General features: G+C 45.2%; 1 protein-coding gene across 1 annotated transcript in view; it reads left to right on the top strand.

The window, feature by feature from the left end:
- Positions 1-2,067: 2,067 nt before the first annotated feature.
- Sgf29 (SAGA complex associated factor 29) overlaps positions 2,068-22,928 on the top strand; it is a 28,782-nt gene continuing 7,921 nt past the window's right edge. Inside the window, exons 1-2 of the mRNA XM_055627507.1 lie at positions 2,068-2,250; positions 21,547-21,643. Of these exons, the coding sequence (XP_055483482.1) occupies positions 21,569-21,643 (75 nt within the window). The 5' untranslated portion in view covers positions 2,068-2,250; positions 21,547-21,568. The remainder of the gene's footprint in view (positions 2,251-21,546; positions 21,644-22,928) is intronic.

The following is a 22,928-nucleotide window of genomic DNA, read 5'->3' as shown; positions in this document are numbered from 1 at the left end:
GAACAGGAACTTAGGGCAGGATATTGGAACAGAAAATATGGAGGATTGCTGCCTGCTAGTTTGCTCACTGGCTCAAGCTAAGCTATCTGCCACCTTCTCTCTCTCTCTCTCTCTCTCTCTCTCTCTCTCTCTCTCTCTCTGTTTGTTTGAGACAAGGTCCCATTGGCTAGTCAGGAACTCCCTTTATAGAACAAGTTAGCCCCAAACTCACAGATACCTGAAGTGCTCGTTTTTTTTAAAACTCTCTATTTTATTTGGCATATTTAGGCTTCTACTTCACTTCCACCAACCCTGCCCCGAAGTGTTTCTGTCTGTCTGCTCCAAACCACCACAGGGTCCACCCTTCCGTCTTTGGTCTCTCCAAACTGCCACTCACCGCAAGCCATGCTTTCTCTTTCTGGGCTCTCATATTTGTATCCCCAGAGCCCTGGCCCACTCCCCTCTCCATGCAGCACTCAGAAGGCCGATAACAGCTGCAAAGACCACGCTCTGCAAGAGACAATTAACAGCTGTCGACAAACTAAAGCCCAAACTAAAACCCCACACTTGGGATTAAAACATATTTACATAACTGAGTTTACAAAGAAACCACAACGTCCATCACAGACCCCCGTCTGTCTTTGCCTTCCACATGCTGCTGATTAGCTTTCTTATGTAGCCTGAGGTCATCTTCCCAGGAAATAGTACCACCTATCATGGCTGGACCCTCCTCCAACGATTAACAGTCAAGACACTTCCCCAGAGACATGCCAACGGGCCATGTCTCTCTGGGAAGTCCCTCAGTTGAGACGGTCTTCTCAAGTGACACCAGGCTGTGTCAAGCTGACGGCTCAAGTTAACTAGCACACCCGACTAGACAGACAGATCCAGCAGAAGAAAATTCTTTTCTTAAACTTTAAAGATTATGTGTCTCTGTGTGGGAATGTGCACGTGAGGGCAGGTGCCAGAGGGGGGACAGAAGCATCAGTACCCCTGGGCCTGGATTTACAGGAGACCGGCAACTGGGGTTTTTGCAAAACAGTGTGTGTTCTTAATTGCTGGGCAGCTCCCTGGCTTCATTGTTTTCTTTAATTTTATTGTTCGTCCGGGGACTGAAAGTTTCAGTGCTGAAGTTTAAGGTTTCCTAGCAAGGAAGGTATCTGGCAGCTTACTGTGTGCCAGGCCCAGTGCTGTGTACTGAAGTGCCTACATGAATGGGGCTGATCATCTTGTCCTTATAGAATCTGTGATTCTATCAGAGACGAACAACATGTAACTATAGACTTTGAAAGATTTTTTTTTAAATTATTTTCATTGTCTGTGTATGTGTTTCTGTGTCTGCGCACCTGTGTGGTGTCCTCCAGAAGAGGGCACCTGATCCCTTGGAGCTGGAGTTACAGGCAGTCGTGAGCCACGTGCTGTGGTGTTGTTCTAATTCCAGTCCTGACTGAGGAGCAGGTGCTCTTGACCATCAAACCATCTTGACCTTTTATGGGTTATGTACGAAATACTGGGCTAGATACTTGGGGTAGGAGCAGTCCCTAGGGATTGAGAGCAAGTGTCCTACCACTGCGCTAACTCAGCCCACGAGGTAGGCCTCCCAAGAAATACCTTTGTAGGTAAAGTGTCTGCATTGTCTACGTTCATTTGCTGGGAAGATTCTTACGTAAAAATGTGACTTCTAAACCTAAAACTGCTTATTTATAATTTAAGAATGTTTTCAGATATATTTTAGGTTCACAGCAAAATTTAGCTTAAAGTGCAGAGTTCTCATATGCCTCCTGGAGGCCTTCCTTCGTTATCCCCATCAGTCCGATGATTTTTTTTGTTTTTGTTCCTCTGTTTTTCTTTTCCTTCTGGTGCTGAGGATCCGATCCCATCACCTCCCACATCGTAGGCCGAGGCTCTATACGTGCGGTTTTTCGGGTTCGCTTGATTTATATGAAAGCTTTCGGGAGAGTATGCAAAGGCTCGGAAAACGAGCATTCTGATCTATTAAACCATCGTTAAGCAGATCAGGGCACAGGTGTGGAAGTAAAAACTACGTTTCCCAGGGTGCAACGCAGTACGTCACAGAGAAGTACCGGGCATGCGCAAAGGAGTCCTCCGCGCTCGACCGCGCTCATAAGAGAAAATAGCGTGTGTGGTTCTTGACGCGCCGCGAACCTTCGAACACAAGTGTGATACTACCCTGCGAGGAAGCGTTCCAGCGACTCGCCTCTCCCCGCCGTCGCAGTTACCACCGCGACCTGCTGTTTCGCCCCAGGCTCGGTAGGTGGGATGGGGCCATGGCAAGGCACCTCCAAGCAGCGCGGGGACGAAAGGCCAGCGTTCCTGCCCGGCTCCCGGCTCGCTGAGGCGGCTTCTGAGGAGATGCGCACGCGCCCTGGACGGGGAAGGGGGCGGGGCTGTGGGAGCCTTCGCCCTGGGGCCTGCGCGTGCGCCCTGCGTGCTCGAGGTGGGAAGCCATGCCCCGATGAGGTCCTCGACCCGAGGGCGGGCCCCAGACACCAGCTCTTTTCACTGCCCTCTCAGAAGCGCGTTTATTTTCGAGGTGGTCTAGCTCCGTAGCCCAGCCTGGCCTCGAGATCGTAATCCTCCTGCCTCAACGCCCGGTGCTGAGGTTACAGGCGTGAGCCGCACGTGCCCGTCTTCCCCGACAGTAACTTCACCCTCCAGCTCCAGGGGGACCTGGGCTCCCGCTGTTCCGCGGAAACAGCCCTACTACCAAGTGACTTCTGGGTTGCCAAGTTCAATGATAAAGACTTGGTGACATCCTCTTTTCATTGCCCCGGTTTCCCAACTCGTGGCGCCATTTCTTTATCTTTAATAGTTACACCATCAAAATGCGTAAACCCTTCAGCCCTCCCATTTGCTCACTTGCCGAGCGCCACCCATTTCACACTTTAAATAAAATTTATTTTGGTGCCAACTCTCAATTTTCTATCTTTTAAAAGTACCTAGTGTGTGCGTTGAGGGCAGGCATGTTCATGCCATGGCACTTGTGTGTAGGTCAAAGGACAGCTTCCAGGAGACGTTTCTTTCCTTGCACCATGTCGGTTTCTAGGATGGAAGTCAGGTCATCAGGCTTGTTGAAAGCACTTCTATTTACTGGGCAATCGCATTTAACCCTGAATTTTTATTTATTTATTTACTTGGAGGCAAGATTGTGTGCGTGTGTATGTGTGTGTAAGTGTAACAGAGCCCGAGCTATCCTGGACTCACTTTGTACAGCAGTCCGGCCTTGAACTCACAGAGATTCACCTGCCTCTGCCTCCCAGGTGCTAGGTTAAAGGCCCATGCCATCACGCCACTCAAAGTTATATCTTTAGCTCAGTATCCTATTGTAGTGTTTGAATCCACTGGTAAGACCAGATTGTAGACTCAATTCAAGTTTAGGTTAAATGAACGTATTTTTACTGCCAGCAAAGGACAGCAGCCGTAGAGCCAAACAGCGTGCCGTGCTGAGGGGAGCAGAAGGAAGGAGGGGTTTATAAAGGTGGATGGCAAAGGTTTCCGTCACAGTTATCCTTGAAATCCGTAGCTGAGTGAGACCGTTGTTTCCCCTCCTTGTATAGGGATAAAAAGACCACTCATCCCAGTCCCGCACTGAGAAGCAAGTTTACCAAAGCAGAAAGCAGGAGCACCATTATCTTATTCTTATCTTGCCTGCAGGGCAAAGGGAAAAGGAGGGGATGCCTGGTACCATGTTAACTTTCTGTAGCCATCCCGGGGGAGTTCGGTGTAAATTATCACACAGGTCTGTGCACTCTGGGGGAAGCAATTGCCTGGACTTAAAGCACCCAGTAACGCAGTGCCATCAAGTTAGGGCTGGCTGTCACATCCCCACAATTCTACCTTGAACTCAGGGTGTATTTTTATGTTTATTTAGGTTTGTTTGTGTATTTTTATTATTCATTTAAAAGTATTTTGCAACATTTTCTTTTATTTTTCTTAATTTAAAAAAAAATTCAGAGGCAAATCTGTCTATATAGCACCAGCTCATGTAGACCAGACTGGCCTGGAATTTATAGAGGTCTGCCTACCTCTGCCTCCCCAGTGCTAGGATTAAAATTGTGGGCTACTATGCCTGGTGATATTTTTTTTTTAAAGAGTGTATGAGTGTTTTGCCTCATGTATGTTTATGCATCACATGCAGAGGCCAGAAGAGGTTATCGGCTCTCCTGGAACTAGAAAAGAGGGTTATTAGCCACCCTGTGGGTGCTAGCAATCGAACTTACGTCCTCTGGAAGAACAGCCAGTGCTCGTGACCATTGAGCCATAGCTCCAGCTCATTGCTGTTATTGTGATTATCATCATCCTCACCATCATTGTCATCGTTTTGTTTTATTTGGTGGGGAGGTATATGTATTTGAGTGCTCTATCTGCATACAGAGCCTGCATGCAGAAGAGGGCATTGGATCCAATTGTAGATGGTTGTGAGCCACCGTGTGGTTGCTGGGAATTGAACTCAGGACCTTTGAAAGAGCAGCCAGTGCTTTTAACCGCTGAGCCATCTCTCCAAGCCTCTATTATTATTATTTTCAGCTAGGATTTCACTCTGTAGTCCAGACTGATTTTGAACTCATGGTGATCTTCCTGGCTTGGTCTTGTGAGTCTTGCAGATTCTCATATTCATTTCATATTTCATATTCACCGGTGTTCCCCTTCCTCCAGATACTCAGGCTAAGAGCGTGGAGTTTATCTGTGGTGCTCCCCCACTCTTCTCTATCCTTGTGTTAGAACGTTTTTATTAATTCTTGACAGTTTGGGGAATCCTTTCTCAGTGCCTAATTGTCAGTGCTTGGTGAATTCCTTTTTGCCTGAGAACTTGTTTTAGTTCTGATATGGTCATTTTGTGTCCAGGTTTATTCATTTCTATATTGTGCTGGTTTCCTTTTTGTTGCTGTGACGGAATACCCAGACAAAGAGCTGCTTGAAGAGAAAGGGTTTGTTTGGCTCTCCAGTCTGGACGACAGTCCATCATTGTGGGGACCTCAAGGCAGGAACTTGAAGCAGCTACAGCTGCAGTCAAGAGCAGAAAGAAGGGACTGAGTGAATGCCTGCCTGTGTCCAGCCCCCTCTCCACGCTTCCATAGTCCAGGACCTAAAGCCAGGGGCCAGTGCCACCAGGAACGGCTGGCTTTCCCACCTCAGTTAACAACATGAAGATAATCTCTCACAGACCAGCCTGACCTAGACATTGAGACATTGAGAATTTTATCCTCACGTGTGGGCATGGTGGCACACACCTTTAATCCCAGCACTGGGGAGGCAGAGGCAGATGAGTCTCTGTGAGTTCCAGGCCACCTTCTCCGGGTTCCAAGTCTACATATCAAAATCCAGGACAGTCAGAGTTGCATGCTAAGACCCTGTCTCCAAGCAACAATAAAAACTTAACGAAACAAGAGTAGAGTATATATGCAAGGCTGAAGGACTCTCCAGAAGTTTTGATTGGCCATTGCCTTGGGTTACATGGGGAGCCTATGGCTGTTTGTGAGCAATATTGTCCTTCCCCCAGTTGCTTGCTTCAGTAGTGTGTTCTTGGAGTGCCACGAGGTGAAACCAGTTGATAGACTCTACTTTTAGAAGTTCTTTTTTGTTGTTTGTTTTTAGAGACAGGGTTTCTCAGTGTAGACTTGGCTATCCTGGAACTCGCTCAGTAGACCAGGCCGGCCTCAAACTCAGAGATGCACCTGCCTCTGCCTCCTGAGTACTGGAATCAAAGGCATGCACCACCACCACCCAGCTAGAAGGTCATTTTGACAACTGTGATTTAAAACTTTAAAGTTGAGTAAATTAGAGCGACCTAGAAGGGAGACAGAGCTAAGAGGGGAAAGTCTGTTCCTGTCTGGTAAAGAGTGGGCCGGGGTTCACGTGTGGTCAGTCAGAGAGATCAGATGACTCCATAGTTTTTGTACCAACTTTCTGAAGCTAAAAGTGGGGATGAAGACACCTCTGCCCCCACCCCAATTTCTAAATGAATATGTATAAAGATTCTTGCAAAGGTTTTTAAAGTGGATCGTCTCTGTTGAAAAAAAAAATGCCAAGTTGGTAGCACTAAAGTTTGTGGCCACAGACGATCAAGTAGAAGGTAGTTTGGTAAACATTGACCATTGTGAGTTGGCTGTGGATGACACTAAGGGATGCTTGAGCATTCAAGCTTAGGTTGTAGTCACACAGAACTGAATTTGAACCCCATCTTTACTACTTACTATGTGTGGACCTTGGTAATTTATATCCTGCAAGTACTAAACGAGCAGTCCTTTGCAGGGCTGTTAGGAAAATGACCTTCATAAAAGCAGTTGGCACATGATAGTGCTTAGTGAGGATTGGCTGTTATTTCCCTGCTAGGTTTTCTAGAGAAACAGAACCAATAGGATGCAGCATGGATGTACACGGAAGAGTGGGTTAGCATGGCTTATGGAGCTGAGAAGTCCCATTGTCTGCCATCTACAAGCTGGAGTCCCAGGAAGGCCAAAGTAGGTCCAGTGTAAACCCAAAAGCCTGACAGCTGCAGTTTGAATGTTGACCAAATTATCCTTTATGAGCAGGAAACATCCTCACAAGCACCCTTAGAAATAATGTTTTATTAATTGTAATATAGTCAGCTTAACACATAAAATTAACCATTATGTTTTCCTAACCTTTTTTTTTTTTTTTTCTTTTTTTGTCCTGGGACTCAAACCCCAGGCCTTGAGGAAGCTAAGCTGTATTTACTGTCCAACAGGACCCCTGTGTTCTTTACAGTTGCTACATTGACACCACTTGCTGCTGATGTCTTTCTTCTGTGTAACCATAGTGACAGGATCTAAGGATCCGGTAGCACTTTGCAGGAGACAAAATGTTTCTTCCATGATTTCCTTTCCTATGAAAATGCAGAATTGCAAGAAAACTTGAATTCAAAGGAAGAGCATAGGCTGGCATTTTCAGCCTTGTACCCAAATCTCAATTTTAGTGGTGTTCCTGAGTTACTGGCCTTTCAGCAGCAGAGAACAGTGCTTTCCCATCATCGGACTCTTAGCTCATTTGGCCACTCTGAATCTTCTTTCTGGTAGCTCAGTGGGGCCTTTTCCTCTTTTCCTTTTTTCTCATTCAGCAGATAGCCTTTTTCCCTACTAGTTCTAAGGTTGTAGGTTAGAACAGCCTGTAGGTTGATTGTTCTTACATTCATAAATTGATAGTTCTTACATCTCTAATCTAAGCTCCTGATTCATTATATTCTATGAATCAAGACTCTTTTTTTTTTTTTTTTTTTTTTAACCAGAATCTTAATTGTCAAACATTTGACTATGTTCTCCTGTCTGACCTGGAACTTGCTTTGTAAACCAGGCTGGTCTCAGATACACAGAAACCTGCTTGTCTCTTTCTCCAGAGTGCTAGAATTAAAGACACATGCTACCAGCCACAACTAGACTTTTTTCTCTCCCAAGATTTACTTATGTGTGTGTGTTTTACTCTATGTACGTAAGTGTGTTGTGTTCATGTCTTATGACCTCAGAGGCCAGAAGAGGATATTTGATCTCTTAGAATCAAGTTATAGTTGTGAGCCATCATACGGAACTGAACCCAGTTCCTCTGAAAAGCCGCTGTGGTGTTTTGAATAGGTGTGGCCCCAACAGACTCATGTGTTTGAATGCCTGGCCATAGGGAGTAGCACTATTAGTATGTGTGGCCTTGTTGGAGGAACTGTGTCATTGTGGAGGTGGGCTTTGAGGTCAGATATGCCCAGGCCATGCTCAGTGAGACACACAGTCCCCTTTTGCTGCTTGCAGATCAAGATGTAGAACTCTTAGCTCCTCCAGCACCGTGTCTGCCTGCACAGGGCATGATGATAATGACTGAGCCTCTGAAACTGTAAGCCAGCTCCAGTTAAATGTCTTCCTTTATAAGAGTTGCTGTGGTCATGGTGTCTCTACACAGCCATAAAACCCTAATTAAGACAGTAGCAAATTCTCTTAACTGCTGAGTCATCTCTCCAGCCCCCTAACTAGACTTTTCAGACTTTTTGAAATTTGGGTTTTAAGGATAGTCAGATTCGGACCGGGTCTTGCTATTTAATAGCCCCAGTTAGCCCTAAAGTCAAGTTACTCCTGCCCTTCCTCCTGTGTGCTGGGATTATAGGCATGCCATCATGGCTGTTTATACTTCTCTTTCCTTTTTGGTGTGTGTCTGTGTGGGTCATGGTCCCACTCTGTAGCTCTGGCTGTATTGTAACTTACTATGTACACTAGGCTGACCTTGAACTCACAGAGGTCTGCTTGGAGGCTGGGATTAAAGGTGTTCACCACTACACTCAGCTCTTTTTTTTTCTGGAACACATTCTTTGTGTGAAGATGAATAATTCTGTGGTGCAGAGAATAATTTTGTAGGGGCTGGAGAGGTGGCACCACAGCAGTTAAGAACACCTGTTCTTGCAGAGGACTGGGGTTCTATTCCAGCATTCACATGGCAGCTAACGATTGTCCTTAATTCCAATTTTAGGGAATCTGACCCCTATTCTGACGTTAGCAGGCTCCTTCATGCTGTGTATGCACATACATATACTCAGGCACACGTAAAATTAAAGAAAGATGAAAAAATAGTGCTGAGCACTGTGGTGCACACCTTTAATCCCAGCACTGGGGAGGCAGAGGCGGGAGGGTCTCTGTAGTGCAAGGCCGGCCTGGTCTACACAGTGAGTTCCAGCACAGCCAGGGCTACACTGGGAAACCTTGTCTCCAAAAGCAAACAAAGACAGTAGTGTATGTCTGCACAGATGCAGGCGTTCTAGAGTCTCACTGCTGGCAGTAAAGCAGCACATCCAGCTGTGAGCGTCGTCTGCTGTTCTTCTGAAGGCTCGACACAAGTGAGAGAGTCATTCCCCTCCTGTGAATAGACAGGAGCATGAAAACGTGTCAATACAAAGGCTTGTGTGAACCGTGTCATGCGGTGGCTTCTCTGTGCAGATCCGGGTGGGTTACTTCAGCCCAGTGGTCTTAGGGGCCCATGAACATAGTAAAGGTCTTGTCTTGGGAAACAGACTGGGTGTGGCATCACATATTTCTAATCCCCGCACCTGAGAGGCTGAGGCAGAACTGTGAGTTTAGGTCCATTCTGTCTTCAGAGTGTGGCTGTTTGCTTTCCCCTTAGGTCTTGTCTCCTTGAAGGAAGGAACTCAATGTGATGTCCTTACTGGAGCAAATTAACACATCTTCTGGCACATGTTATGCAGCTATTGATCTAGCAAATGCCTTTTTCTTGGCACCTGTTCATAATGACCACCAGAAGCAATTTGCTTTCAGTTGACAAGGCCAGCATTATGCCTTACAGTTTTACCTCAAGGGTGTATTAACTCTTCAGCCCTGTTATTGTTATGGTGTTGAAAACCAGGAGCTAACAGCAAGATGTTACAAGGTAAAAATTTTATTTTTGCTAATGGGCCAAACAGTTTCTCTTGGTAGGAGAATGAAGTGGCCCAGACCAGAAACAGAAAGGCTTTTTTATGCAAACAAGCAAGAGATTAAAAATTGGAATTTTGCAGTTATTTTTATGATCATGAGAAAGGTACATGTTATGGATTTATGATCAGACAGTTAACATACTTTGGTCAGTCAGTTCTTGGAACAATGGAAACAGTTTGCAATGTGTAATTTATAAGATTATTGAGAAAGAACAAGTAAATAAAAAAGTTGACCTCTAATAAGGCCATGGTTCAAGTAACATTATTTAACTAAAAAGAAAAATGGAGTCAGCTGTCCCTTAACAGTGTCATAACTTAGAAGAGATCCTGATTGTCTGTGTCTTCCATGAAATTTTACATTGGTTCACAGTATTGATGACATTATACTGATTGGACCAAGTGAGCCGGAGGCAGAAACAACGTGGAACTTGTTGGCAATCCATATTGTGCATCAGAGGATGGGAAATAAGTCCAACCAAAATTCAAGGCTCTCTACCTCAGTGCAGTACTCCTCCTAAGATACTCCTCCTAAGGTGAAGGATAAGTTGCTGCACCTGGCCCCTCCCACCACTAGGTGTAGCTGGGTCTTTGCTACCTTGTGAGGTTCTTTTTTCTCCCACCCCCACCCCGTGTCACCCGCTAACACTAACTAGATAGAAGAGAAACGAGGATAGAGGGGACAGAGGAATTAGGAAAATCTCTGAATCGAATTTCTTTTGTTTCTTCTTTAACCATGGCTAATAACAAACTTCAAACAACCTCACTCAATGACCAACAACCACCTGACCCTGCCTCTCGAGGCCCTCAAATTCATGTACCCCCTGAAAAGTTCCCAGAATTCCAAATGTCACATAGTTACAGAAACTATCTCCAGCTGGCAAAACCATGCCTCTGCTATAGCACAAGGCGAATTGTAGTCAGATGCTGTGCTCAGTTCAAAGCAGCCCATATCCTCACGCCTGAAATAAAAACAAAAACACTTTCTTATAATAGTTCTGTTTTTTTTTTTTTTTAAATTCTCACTACATTCCCCCCTTCTGTTTTACGCTATTAATTGTGCTGTGTATGGAAGGTAATTATAAACAGAAATATTTTTCGGATCAGTGGCCAAGGTTTTCAGGAGACTTTTACTGTTCAGTTCTGATCTTTATCAGTTTTGATGGTATCCACAGTTTTTCATCTCCTGTGGCTATGTAGGTGACTATGTGCCCCTAACACAAAACTTTCACTGGCTTCCCTTCTGGTGTTAACACATCCTTATTATAGAGTTCCATCTGTGGCCAAGTCGGCAGCCTTGCTACCTGCAATGCCAAGTGAAGGTTTTTCCATCTGCATGTTACTGTTGTAGAAAAGCTATTAATATTTACTATTAGTATATATAATTATTACAGTGGCTATTATTTAACCCACTATTATATAAATAAATGTACACAGACACCTGTAAGATTTTCAATATGCCTATACATTGGAACTGGGTAGAAAGTAACCCCCTGGCTATCTTAATATTGCCCAGCCCCACCTCCCATGCCGTTTGCTCTACCCATTTCTGTCTGGGCCACTTCCCGTCCAACATCCCATAAATACTTGGACATGTTTTCATCTGGGTTGCTTCTCTCCATTCACCAGTCCTCACAGCAAGTTCCTCCTGGCCACTTGCTTCTAGTCATGCTTAATCCATGGCAACTCTGCTTTCTTCCTCCTCCTCTCCTGTACCCCTCTCTCCTTCTCCTCTCCTTGACCCTTCTGTCCTCCAGACCAGCAAACCTTAGCTTCACCCCCTCCCTCCCCGCCGTTTTTTATTGGCCAAATCAGGGATAATTCGGAGGCAAGGTTGCACAGCATCAGTTGCTGTGCGTGAGCATCTGCTTGTAGAGCAGTAACAACCTTGGGGGAACAGGCCGTTAACACAGCAGCAGCAGACAATGCTGCAGCATGTCTCTCCTCAGCTAAAATGACTCATAACGTTTGCTTCGGGGCCCAAGCCAGGCCCCCAAGACTGTTTCCAAATGGCAGGAACTTACCTTGAATATCTCTTTTGAATCTGTGTTCCTGAACCTAATGGTGGCCTTTGCCAAATCAAATCTACACCCAGGAAGACTGGGTGTTCTTTCTGTTTGAGATTAGGAAAACTATTGCCCCTAGAAATGGCTCATTCACTTTTCCGGCACAAAGTACTGTTAGCTCACTGGGCATTTTGAGATCTGCTTCTTTGACCACAGCTACAAACAGCCACCAACCCCACCTTTGGGGGCTCTAGCATTTATGTGCCCTCTGAAAAGTTCCCAGAATTCCAAATGTCACACACTCACAGAAGCTATCTTCATCTGGCAAAGCCGTGCCTCTGCTAGAGCATGAGGCAAACCATAGTCAGATGCTGCGGACAGGCAAAGCAGCCTCAAACCCCTGTACCTGGGATTAAAAAGGAAACACATATGTCTGTGTGTTTTTTCAAAGAAACCAAAATTCCAGAATTCTTAAACATGTTACAGCAACCAGGAAAGCATCACAACAGTTAGCGGGCCTATTTGGATTCTGGAGCACTCTCCTTTCTTGGATGTGCTACTCCATCCCATGTACCAAGTAACATGGAAAGCTGCCAGCTTTGGGTGGGGCTTGGAACAGTCAATCAAAAGACGGAGTTTATTTAGCAGAGCAGAACTTACTAAGCTAAACATTTCAAAGAGAGTTTGAACTGGGTGCTCAGACAGGGAGCAGGCCAAAGGGTTTGGGCTGGAGATTTTTAAGAAGTTTTATATATTAGAGTATCCAGGCCCAATAGCAAAATTGTCTTTAATTATTTTCCTACATGGATTTCCGTAAGTGTATTATTTACAGTAGTCAAAAAGTGAGTACAAATCAGATGTCTGTCAGTTGAAATACTGAGAGTGTTGCATATCAAAACAAAGGAATATTATTCAGCAATACAAGGAAATTTAAGTATAATATTGGCAAATCCAAAAAACAGAAACAGAGAAACCATTGTAGATTGGTGTTTGCCCACAGCCAAGGTGGTAAGACAGGGCATTGTCTGGATATTCAAGCTGTACAACCTCTTAGCACAGTTTCATCACCTGACAGAAAAGGCCACGTGCCCTATAATATTCCCTTTCTGTTCTCGTTATTCCTTTCCTGCTCAGGTTTCTATATTCTGAATATTTCTTACAAGTGGAAACACAGTCCAGGCATGGTGTACATGCCTGTAATCTTAGTACCCTGTAGGTTGAGACAGGAAGTGTGTGTTTGAAGCTAGTCTGGGCTACCTGGTAAGACTGTGTCTCAAAAAATAATACAAAGTAAAATGAATGTGCTGTGATTGCCTCCCCCCACCCCCTTTCTTTTTTGGAGACAGATCCCATGATGTAGCCCTGGTTGGCCTGAGATTCACTATGCAGACCAGGTTGGCCTCAAACAGAGATCATTCACCTGTCTCCTAAGTACATGCTGCAATTAAAAGTGTGTGACACCAAGATTTGCTGGTTTGACTTGTTTTGTTTTTTGACACGGGGTCTCACTATGTAGCTCTAGCTGGCCTGGAACTCACAGAGATCCACTTACTTCCCTCTGCCTCCCCAGTGCTGGGGTTAAAAGTTGTGTGCCATCACACCCAAGTAGCATGACTGATTTTTTTTTTAAGACGTATTTTTATGTTCATTGGTGTTTTTGTTTCCATGTAGTTACAGGCAGTTTTGAGCTGCCATGTGGGTGCTGGGAATTGAACCCTGTTCCTCTGAAAGAACAGCCACTGCTAAAAATGGTTTTGTTTTATTTACTTATTTATAGCCAAGATTTTAACTGAATAGCCCTGGCTGACCTGGAACTTAGTTTATTTTAGATCAGGATGGCCTTGAACTCAGTAAGATCTGCCTGCCTCTGCCTCCTAAGTGCTGGGATTATAGGCATGAGCCACCACCACCCAGCTCTCATGACTGATTCTTATGGTAATTTTTTTCAAATTTATCTTGTCAAAACCCATTTTAGTACTTTTCTTTTTAGGACAGGCTGACCTGCAGCTCACTATGTAGCTGGAGCTGTCCCTGAGTTCTTGAAAGTTACCAGATTAGAGTTACAGGCATGAGCAACCATAACCAGGTCTGTGTATTTATTTCAAGATGTGTTTTATTTTATGTTTGTGTGTGAATCTGTGTGGAGGCATGTGCATGTGTGTGTTGGCGCACACCTTTAATCCCAGCACTCGGGAGGCAGAAGCAGTCTAATCTTTGTGAGTTCGAGGCCAGCTGGTCTACAGAGAGAATCCCAGGACAGCCAGAGCTACACAGAAAAACCCTGTCTGGGAAAAAAAACAAAAATTAAAAAAAAAATTTATATGTGTGTGTGGGGGGGGGATATGTCCATGTGGTGCCTGTAGAGGACAGAAAAGGATACTGGATACCCCAGTCCTGGAGTTAAAGGTTGTTGTCAGATTCCATGGAAACTCCATTTTCCCAAACTCCAAAAGGCGAAAGGGACAATAGCCATCTATCTGCCTGTTAGTATACCAAAGCTCATGTCAGCCTCCAGGCTCCCTCGGTGTCACATGTACCTGTTACACATTTCAGAGTCCATGCTTCCATCCTAGCTCTCCTCACCTCCACCCCTTCCTCCCCCAGCCACTCGTTCTTCTTACAGCCCTGCTACTTTGGCTATTCTCTCTCGCATTCTTGTCCTGTCCAGCAGGAGTTCAACGGGTTCCTAAGGAGGGGTGAAAAGAATGGTGGACAGAGATGCGAAGAAGGAGGCCAAGTCAGTTTGTCCGATCAAAGCCTCATTTATTTGAAATTTTTACCCCACTTATGTAGGGAGAAGGCAGGAAAGGGGGGAGGCTAATTTACTGCTGCAGGAGATAGCAAGAGTGCTTTCATGGCTTGAATATTGCACCTGCAAGATACCGTAAGGATGTTTTCTTAAGCTATCTCAAGGATGCTCTAAGACTAACAAACGGATGCCCTCACAAATATATCACCCATGACCTAGGGTCCTAGATAACTCTTCCACTAAATAGCTTTAGGTCTCCACTAAATGACCTTTGCTCACTTACTTGGCTTTGGCTTCAGTAAATACCTTTGTCTCCACTAAATAGCTTTGGCTCACTATTTGGCCTTGGCGTCAGTAAATACCTTTGTCTCCACTAAATAGCTTTGGCTCACTATTTGGCTTTGGCACCAGTAAATACCTTTGTCTCCACTAAATAGCTTTGGCTCACTATTTGGCTTTGGCGTCAGTAAATAGCTTTGGCTTCCGGCACTTTCTCTCTTTTTTAAAACTGTATCTGCCTCTAGATTCTTAAATATTTATTTATTTTATATATGAGTGCTCTGTTGTCTTTACACATACCAGAAGAGAGCATCAGATCCCATTACAGGTGATTGTGAGCCACCGTGTGGTTGCTGGGAATTGATCTTAGGACCTCTGGAAGAGCAGTCAGTGCTCTTAACCACTGAGCCATCTCTCCAGCCCATAGTCTCTCTTATCTACAATAAAAACCTTCTCCTTAAGCATACTCTCTAACTCTCCCCCCTTTAAAAAAAAAAAAAAAAAAAAGGTGCGGCAACAGGACCTGTGTAGCCCACACTCCTCTAGAACTCAGTTCTTCTGCCTCTGCCTCCCACGTGCTGGAATTACAGGTATTTACCACAAGACCCCACAATACTTTTATTTTTAAAGATTTATTTATTAATTATACAGTATTCTGTCTGCATTTGTGCCTGTAGGCGAGAAGAGGGGCCCAGATCTCAGTAAAGATGGTGATAAGTCACCATATGGTTGCTGGGAACTGAACTCAGAACTTTTGGAAGAGCAGCCAGTGCTCTTAACCTCTGAGCCATCTCTCCAGCGCCCCCACAAAACTTTTTTATTCTGTTTGTCCATTTTGTATTGTTTGAATAGTACAGTGCTGCATTCAGTGTGTCTGCATGCCAGCTAGCACTGGTTCTTATATTTCCTTTAGATCATACCATATGTTCTCGTGCATGTGAAGTGGGATGTTGTGGTTTTCTTTTTGCAGTACTAGAGATTGAGCCCTGGGGTTCTCTTTAGGCAAACACCCTTGACCTGAGCTACAGCTGCAGCTTTTTTTTTTTTTTTTTTTTTTTATATTGAGACAGGTTCTCTCTGTGCCCGAGCTATCCTCAAATCCAAGGTCTTGCCTCAGGCCTCCTGAGAGGTGGGGGTTATAGACTGACATGTACTGTGCTCCTTGTGATTTTTTTTTTAATTTGCTTTTTCTTGGATAATTTGTTTTTAAAGAGAGATAATGTTATTGTTTGTTGGCCATTTATAAAACTATATAGGTTAGATTTTGTCTATTTTGTTTTTGAGCAGGGTCTCACTGTGTAGACCCTGGCTGTCCTGGAACTCAGATCCACCAGTTTCCACCTCCCTAGTGCCAAGATCAAAGGTGTACACCACTACTCCTGAGTAGATTTGTTTATTTATTTACTTATTTAAGTAGGGTGTACACCACTACTCCTGGATTTGTTTGTTTGTTTAAAACAAGGTCTTGCTAGAGCCCTGAACATGCCGTCCTCTTGCTTGATCCTTCTAAATACTGAGGTTTCAAGGGTGTATTCCATACTTGGTTTGGCCCACATGTGAAAGGCTTGGTTGTCAGTGTATAGGGAGGTGGTGGAGACATCAGGACATAGGGCCTAGAGTGTACAGATACTGGTCAGTTGTCATGTGCTGTTTGAGCTCTGGAATGGGGGTTGGCCCCACCATTTCAGACCCAAGCATGTTTGTCTCAGTGTCCTCTAAAGTCCCTCATCTGGGGATGGGATGGACTCCCTAACCCTGTGACAGGAGGAGAAGAGACCAGCTAGAAGGCGAACAGTTTTCTACACAGGGTACCCTGTGTATGGCATCCTGTGTGCCACGGTGGGGACTGAGCAGCCATGGGACGCTCATCCATGAGAGAACCACTTGTCCCGAAGCTGCAGCCAACAGCCTCAGCCCCCCCCCCCCCCCCCCCCCCCCCCCCCCCCCGGTCAGTCCTGCTCGATGTCTGTGAGCACACAGTTTGATCCTGCCTTTTGTTTCCTCTCTCGGTTGGACACCTCCAGTTGTCTCTCCTGGGTGTTTTGGGGATGAATACATTTAATTGGTCATGTTTTGCTGCCTGCTGCTTTTACCTGCTCCTTGCTATTTGTGCTTTTCTTTTGCTTGCTATATGAGTCATAATAAACTCACTCATTCACAATCAAAAGTGTGGTTAACAAAGATTATCTCCAGACTGTACAGGACAGGGCTGGTGCAGTAAGTTAGGTCATTCAGGAAAGAAGAAGCAGGGCACAGTTGAAGGGACTGGACCTCAGCTCCTCTGCCGTTTGTTTCCTTGCTGTCATGAGGCAAGCAGGTCTCCAGTGTCATGTGTCTCCTGCCCTGGTTGTGCTGGCACAAGCCCAGAGCAACACAGCCAAGTGACCATGGACTGAAATTCTGAAGTTGAATCAAAATAAGCTTTTCCTCCTCCTTATAAGTTCATTATATTGGGTATTTTGTCACAGTAGCTTTCAGAAATTTCATTTTCCTATCATTCTGTAAGTTTTATTCAGAGAGCAATCTAAATCTATTCTTTTGTATTCAAAGTTTTAGTTGTCCCTAGCATCACTTATTTTTTTCCTCACTGAGTTATTATTGCATTCTTTGTTGAAAATTAGTTAGCCATGGATGTGAACATTGATTTTATTTTACTTTTATTTATTTTATGTGCATGGCTATCTTTTCTGCAGGTATATCTGCATCATGTATGTGCCTAGCGCTCAAGGAGGTCATGGAGGTCATGGGATCCCCTGAGATTGGAGTTACAGACACCTTAAGCTTCCATGTGGGTGCTGAGGATAGAATTAGGGTCCCCTGTAAGAACAGCCAGTACTCTTAACTGCTGAGCCATATCTCCAGCTCCAACACTGATTTTTGATCTCTGTGTTCTGTTTCATTAGTAGATGTTTTTCCCTAGTGCTACCATGCCATCTTGATGGTCCTTGAGGCAGGGGTGCCAGAGAGAGAGCCGGAGAACTGGGCCCAGTGAGTTGGCGGTGGTGCCATTTGAGTACCTGTCTTGGTTGGCTTTTGTTGTTGTTGGGTTTTTGGCTTTGTTTTATTTTTTTGTCAACTTGATACAAGCTAGAGTCATTTGAGAAGGAAACTCAGTTGAGAAAACACCTCCATAATAATGGCCTGTGGTTAAACCTGTGGGGCATTTTCTTAGTGACTGCTGTGGGCGGGCCCAGCCCCTGTGGGAAGGCCCAGCCCCTGTGGGAATGCTAAGCTTGGGCAGATTGCCCTGGAATGTGTAAGGAAGCAGGCCGAGCAGACCATAGGAACCAAGCCAATAAGCTTCATTCCTCCAAGACCTCTGCTTCACTTCCTGACTCCAGGTTCCTGCCTTAAGTTCCTAGCCTGACTTCCCTCCATCATGGACTTTAAGCTGAAATAAACCTGTCTTCCCTAAGTTGCTTTTGATGAGGGTATGTTATCACAGCAATAGAAACTCTTAACTGAGATAAATTGGTGCTGGAAGTGGAGTATTGCTGTGACAGATCTAACCATTTTGTCTTCAGGAGGATTGTGGAAGGACTTTGAAACTTCGGGCTGGAGAAGCCATGGGTACTTAGAGCTTAATGGCTGTTCTGTGGAGCTTGGAAGATAAGAGTTCTGGAGAAATGTAGATGATGGAGGACTGGCTCGTAACATTTGAGAGCCACTCAAAGATTTTCAGGACAGTTTGTGTAATATGTTTTGAATTAAGAATCTATGGTGTCTGGTCAGTTGCGGCTGAAGAATCAGCTGTGACTAATAAGAGACTAGAACCACTAAAGTGAAACTTCTGCTTTACTGGGACAATCGGTGCTTGTTTGCTAGAGTTGAGAAATACATAGTGATTAGTAAGAGACCAGCGTTAGAAACTGATCCAGAGAGAGCCATAGCTGCATCAAGCTGGCAGCCAAACTTGATCCTGTGTAAGAGTCTCCTTCATGTTACTGATTTTGGTGGCGTGAGCGCTGTAGGATTTGAAGGGGTTGTGGAGAGCAGCTGAGGCCTGGTGTTGTGAGAAGTCATTGGTTAGGGCAGCCTCAGTTGCAGTGGAAACTCCAGGATCAGAGGGGTCGTAGAGAGTGACTGAGGCTTGGCGCCAGCCATGTGGCAGAGGCCGAGGCCATGAAGAGAGCCCATCAGAGGCTATTGGTGAAGGTGTGGCCCAGTTGCCATGGAGACACCAGCATATTTGGAGGTGCCAGGATCATGGGATGATAGCAATGGATGCAGCTGGTCTGAGCCTATGAGACAAGCTCTGTGTTCTGTGGATAGCAGGACTGGAGAAATAGAGCTGTAAATGAAAACGAGGACACAACCACCGTTCCAGGGTATGGTTGGGGAGAAGGATTTTTTTATAGGTATGAGAGAGAAGACAGCCGGAGACATCTGGAAGGGTTCAGACTGAACAGGGTCATGAGAGGAGAAGGAGGTTAGAGCAAGCAAGAGAGGAAGAGAGGAGAAAGGAGAGGGGACCAAGAGGACGAAGAGAGAATGTGACCCAATGGCAGGGTTGTATAGGAAAAGAGAAGCTTAGGGAAGGGGAGGGAAAGGGAGGAAGGAAGAAAGGGGGAAGGGAAGGCAAGGCAAGGCCAGAAGTGCTGAGAGGAGTTACGAGTGCTGAGTGAGCTTAAAGGCCAAGCGCACGCTTTGGTTTGCTCATAGGCACCAGGGTTGGCCATTTGTCCTGTTTCTCTGGGATGTGACAAGGTGCCTAGGTCAATGGAAGTCCAGAAGATTGTGAGTCCCAGATAACTGTGCCCCTTCTTAAAGTAAGAAAATATTTTTTAAAAAAGGGGGGAAGAGAGACGCACAGTTAAGAGACTTTGGAGTATTAGACATTGGAAATTTTAGAGAGGTTTTTAGACTTTTTAAAAGACTGAACTTTTAAAGTATTTGAATTTTTAAAGACTGGGATAAATTGGGGTTTGGAGACATATGACCCTGTCTCGAAAAATTAAATTAACTTAAAAAAAAAAAAGAGTATGGGAACTGGGTGATAGCTGTCATGAAATATAATGTGGTGAGGGGTTATTTTTGGTGGGCCCATGCAGGGTGTACCCCTGAGAGATTACACCATGCAACACATCTGGTGCAAAAGAGGTTTATTGGAGGAGGGGAGAGGAGTGAGGACCTGGAGAAGGGATGGAGACAGACAGGTGGACATGTAGGTAGACAGACAGGGAGCAGAGAGAAAGCTGTGAGGGCAGAGAAAGGGGCCGCAGACAGAGGGGGAGACTGAATGGAGAGAGAGAGAGCTGGGTGGGCTACTGGTCCTTTTATCCACAGCGCACACCTGGCGCACCTGGTGATGATGTAAGCAGTTGCAGGGTCCTGAGAGCCGGCCAGTGGAATTGCCTGTACACTAATAGTGGTGGGGTACGCCTTTAATCCCAGCACTCAGGAGGCAGAGGCAGGTGGATGTCTGCGTTCAAAGACATCCAGGTCTATAGAGTGAGTTCCAGGACAGCCAGGGCTACACAGAGAAACCCTGTCTCAGAAAAACAAAGCAAAACAAAAGACTGGGACTTTTAGTTTGCAGTGTGTTTTATATTGAGATACTGATACTAATATGAGATCTTTGTGCATGAACAAGAAAAGAAAGGTTAGAATTGAATAGTCATGTGATTTGTGTGTCAGATTGGCAAGGAGTCTTGCTTTGTTTTTTGTTTTGTTTTTCTGTTTATCAACTTGAAGCAAGCTAGAGTCATCTGAGAAGAGGAAATACAATTGAGAAAATGCTTCCTTAAGACTGACCTTTAGGCAAGCCTGTGGGGCATCTTCTTAACTAGTGATGGATGTGGGATGGCCTGCAGGTGGTCCTGGAAAGTGTAAGGAAGCAGGCTGAGCAAGCTATGGGGAACAAGCTAGCAAGCATCATTCCTCCATGGCCCCTGTTTCTGTTCCTGCCTCCAGTTTCCTGCTTTGAGTTCCTGTCCTGAGTTCTCTTTGTCATGGACTATATGCCAAAACAAAGCCTTTCCTCCCCTGCTTTTGATGATGGCGTTTTATCAGTGATAGAAACCCTTACTAAGACAGTTCCATATCATCTGATAATTGTTTTTTTAATTGTGAAATATTAGTACTTCAAACTTGCATTACATTCTCAAGATGATTTTAGGTCCTTTGACTTTTTGTGTGAATTTTAGTGTGTTTGTCAACTGCTGAGAAGCCAGCTGGATTTTGATTGGGATTGCATTGAATCCCGTAGACCAGCAGGGAAGTGGTGCTGTCTGAACAATATTCTGTCGTCTCATCCATGAAAAGAGATCCAGTGGGGCCCCTTCCTCCATTTATCTACATGTTTATGTAACTTCAATGTGAGTGGCGAATGCCTACCTTGGTCTGCATAGAGAGACAGAGGACAGTCTTTGGTGCTTATGTTCCCCACCTAAGGCAAGGCCTCTGTGATTATATAAACCAGGTTGTGCTGTGCAGACTTCCCGAGGTCTCCTGTTCAGTCTCTCCTTTCCTGTAGGTGTGCTGGGGTTACAGGCACTTTATTACTGCCTCCAACTTTACATGGGTTCCAGGGATCTAGACTCAGGTCGGTGTGCTTGTGCAGCAAGCAGCTTTACACACTGAGCCACCTCCCCAGCCCTGGTATTTTTCTAATTACTTCTTGTTAAACAACCCCCCCCCCTTTTTTTCTAATTTTTTCCTCTCTAGTAAGAAAATAATGTCCCTTTGGCTTGGAAGGCATCTTCATATAACCTCTTATTTGAAGTGGAGTGTGGCGGTGCTTGGTTATCATTCTGGCTACTCTGGAAGCCAAGGCAAAAACTCTCAAGTTCAAAGCCAACAATCCCTTGCTTGCCACCTCACTCCAGTCTCTGCCTCTGTTGTTATGTGGCTGTCTTCCCTCTGTGCGGTTTTTTTTGTTGTTGTTGTTGTTGATTTGTTTTTTCCTCTTGTTGTAAGGACACAGTCACTCCAGGTAAAGGTCTTGTCCTACTCTTGACTTACATCTGCAAAGACCCTGTTTGCAAATAGGTCGTTTACATGCAACCAAGCACTAGGACTTCACATATCAGAAATACTGTCCAACCCACAGCAGGCAATGACAGCTTTCCCTCCTTTCTCTCTTCTCTGACCAGATGCCCTTCGCAGGCCCATCTCATGGCCCTCGTGTCTGCTGATTCCCGAATTGCAGAGCTTCTCACAGAGCTCCACCAGCTGATCAAGCAAACCCAGGTGAGAGCAAGGCTTGGGCTGTGGCACTAAGCTGTGCAGAGGTAGGCTGTTCAGGGAGACCTCAGTGCATGAGCGAAGAGCGCATAAAGTGGGAGGCGGGATTCTTGTCTCTGACTGCTGTTTCTGTTGGGTTTTCTGTCAAGTAAAGATTTCAGGTCCACGAGGCTCACAGTGCGCTGCACGCAGGGGAAGAAGCCCACACCTGTTTAAGACACCTAACTGCCCTGTTAGGTCAGGGTTTAAGCTCTTTTTTTCTCCCCCCACAATGGATGGTTTTAGAGTTGCTTAGCGTTTTTTGCTGAGGCCTGCCTGACTCTAGAGGCCCTGTCTCTAGGTTGACTTCCATCCTTTGCCTTTTTCCTGTAAGAGAACTCAGCTTTGATCATCTTATCTAATAAATGATCTCTCCCCTCAGCATGCAGCCCCTCATTGATCATGAATTTGTCTGGTCTCACGATGCACAGGCCACCTTCTGCCTCTTCCCAAGGCCCCTTTCTGTCTGTGGGCCAGTGTTTCCTCTGCCAGTCATGTTCATATGTATACCGATGGCCTGGGTACAGCAGCAAGGGCACACGTTTCATACCACAAAGTGCGTAATGCCGCATTCAGGACTAAGAGGTGACATTCACGTGTGTCTGCAATTTGTCCCCGTGGGTACCAGGGAATTGGGTCTGCCCGGTGATGGCTAGTGCTCTCATCTTTTTTCGGACTTTGATTTTTGATTATGGGTGAGTGCCTACATGTATGTTTGTTGATTACATGTATACCTCCTGCACCTAGAGCCTAAAAGAGGTCATTCATCAGACTCAGAACCTTTGTCCTCTGGGATAATAGCCAGCTAACCTAACTGCTGAGCCATCTCTTCAGCCCTTAGTGCTCTAAATCTCATTTCCTCCTACATTTTAAAATAGCTTTTTAAAAATATGTGGCATGTGTTTGTGCCTGTAGCGCACTGTGACATGTTGGGTGTGCCATTGCTCTATTTTGTTTACTATTACCAGGGACCTTGCCAAGCATTTGCTCATTATATTGTATGTGTGTGAGAGAGAGATTGTGTGTGTGTGAGTGTGTATGTGGTTGTTTTGTTTTTTGAGACAGTGTCTCTCTATGTAGACCAGGCAGGCCTAGAACTTGGAGACCTGTCTGCCTCTTCCTCCCAAGTGCTGGGATCAAGGGCGTGTGCCACCATGCCTGGCTTATTGGTGTTTGTAGTCACACTGGTTGTTCTGCTGAACCACTGGCCCTAAAATACCGGTGCATACTTGCTAAGTGAAAAGGTTCCAGT

This window comes from Psammomys obesus, unplaced genomic scaffold, assembly GCF_907164565.1.
Source record: "Psammomys obesus unplaced genomic scaffold, mPsaObe1.curated_primary_1811, whole genome shotgun sequence".
NCBI classification, from domain to species: Eukaryota; Metazoa; Chordata; class Mammalia; order Rodentia; family Muridae; genus Psammomys; species Psammomys obesus.
This window is presented reverse-complemented; position numbering and strand designations above follow the sequence as displayed.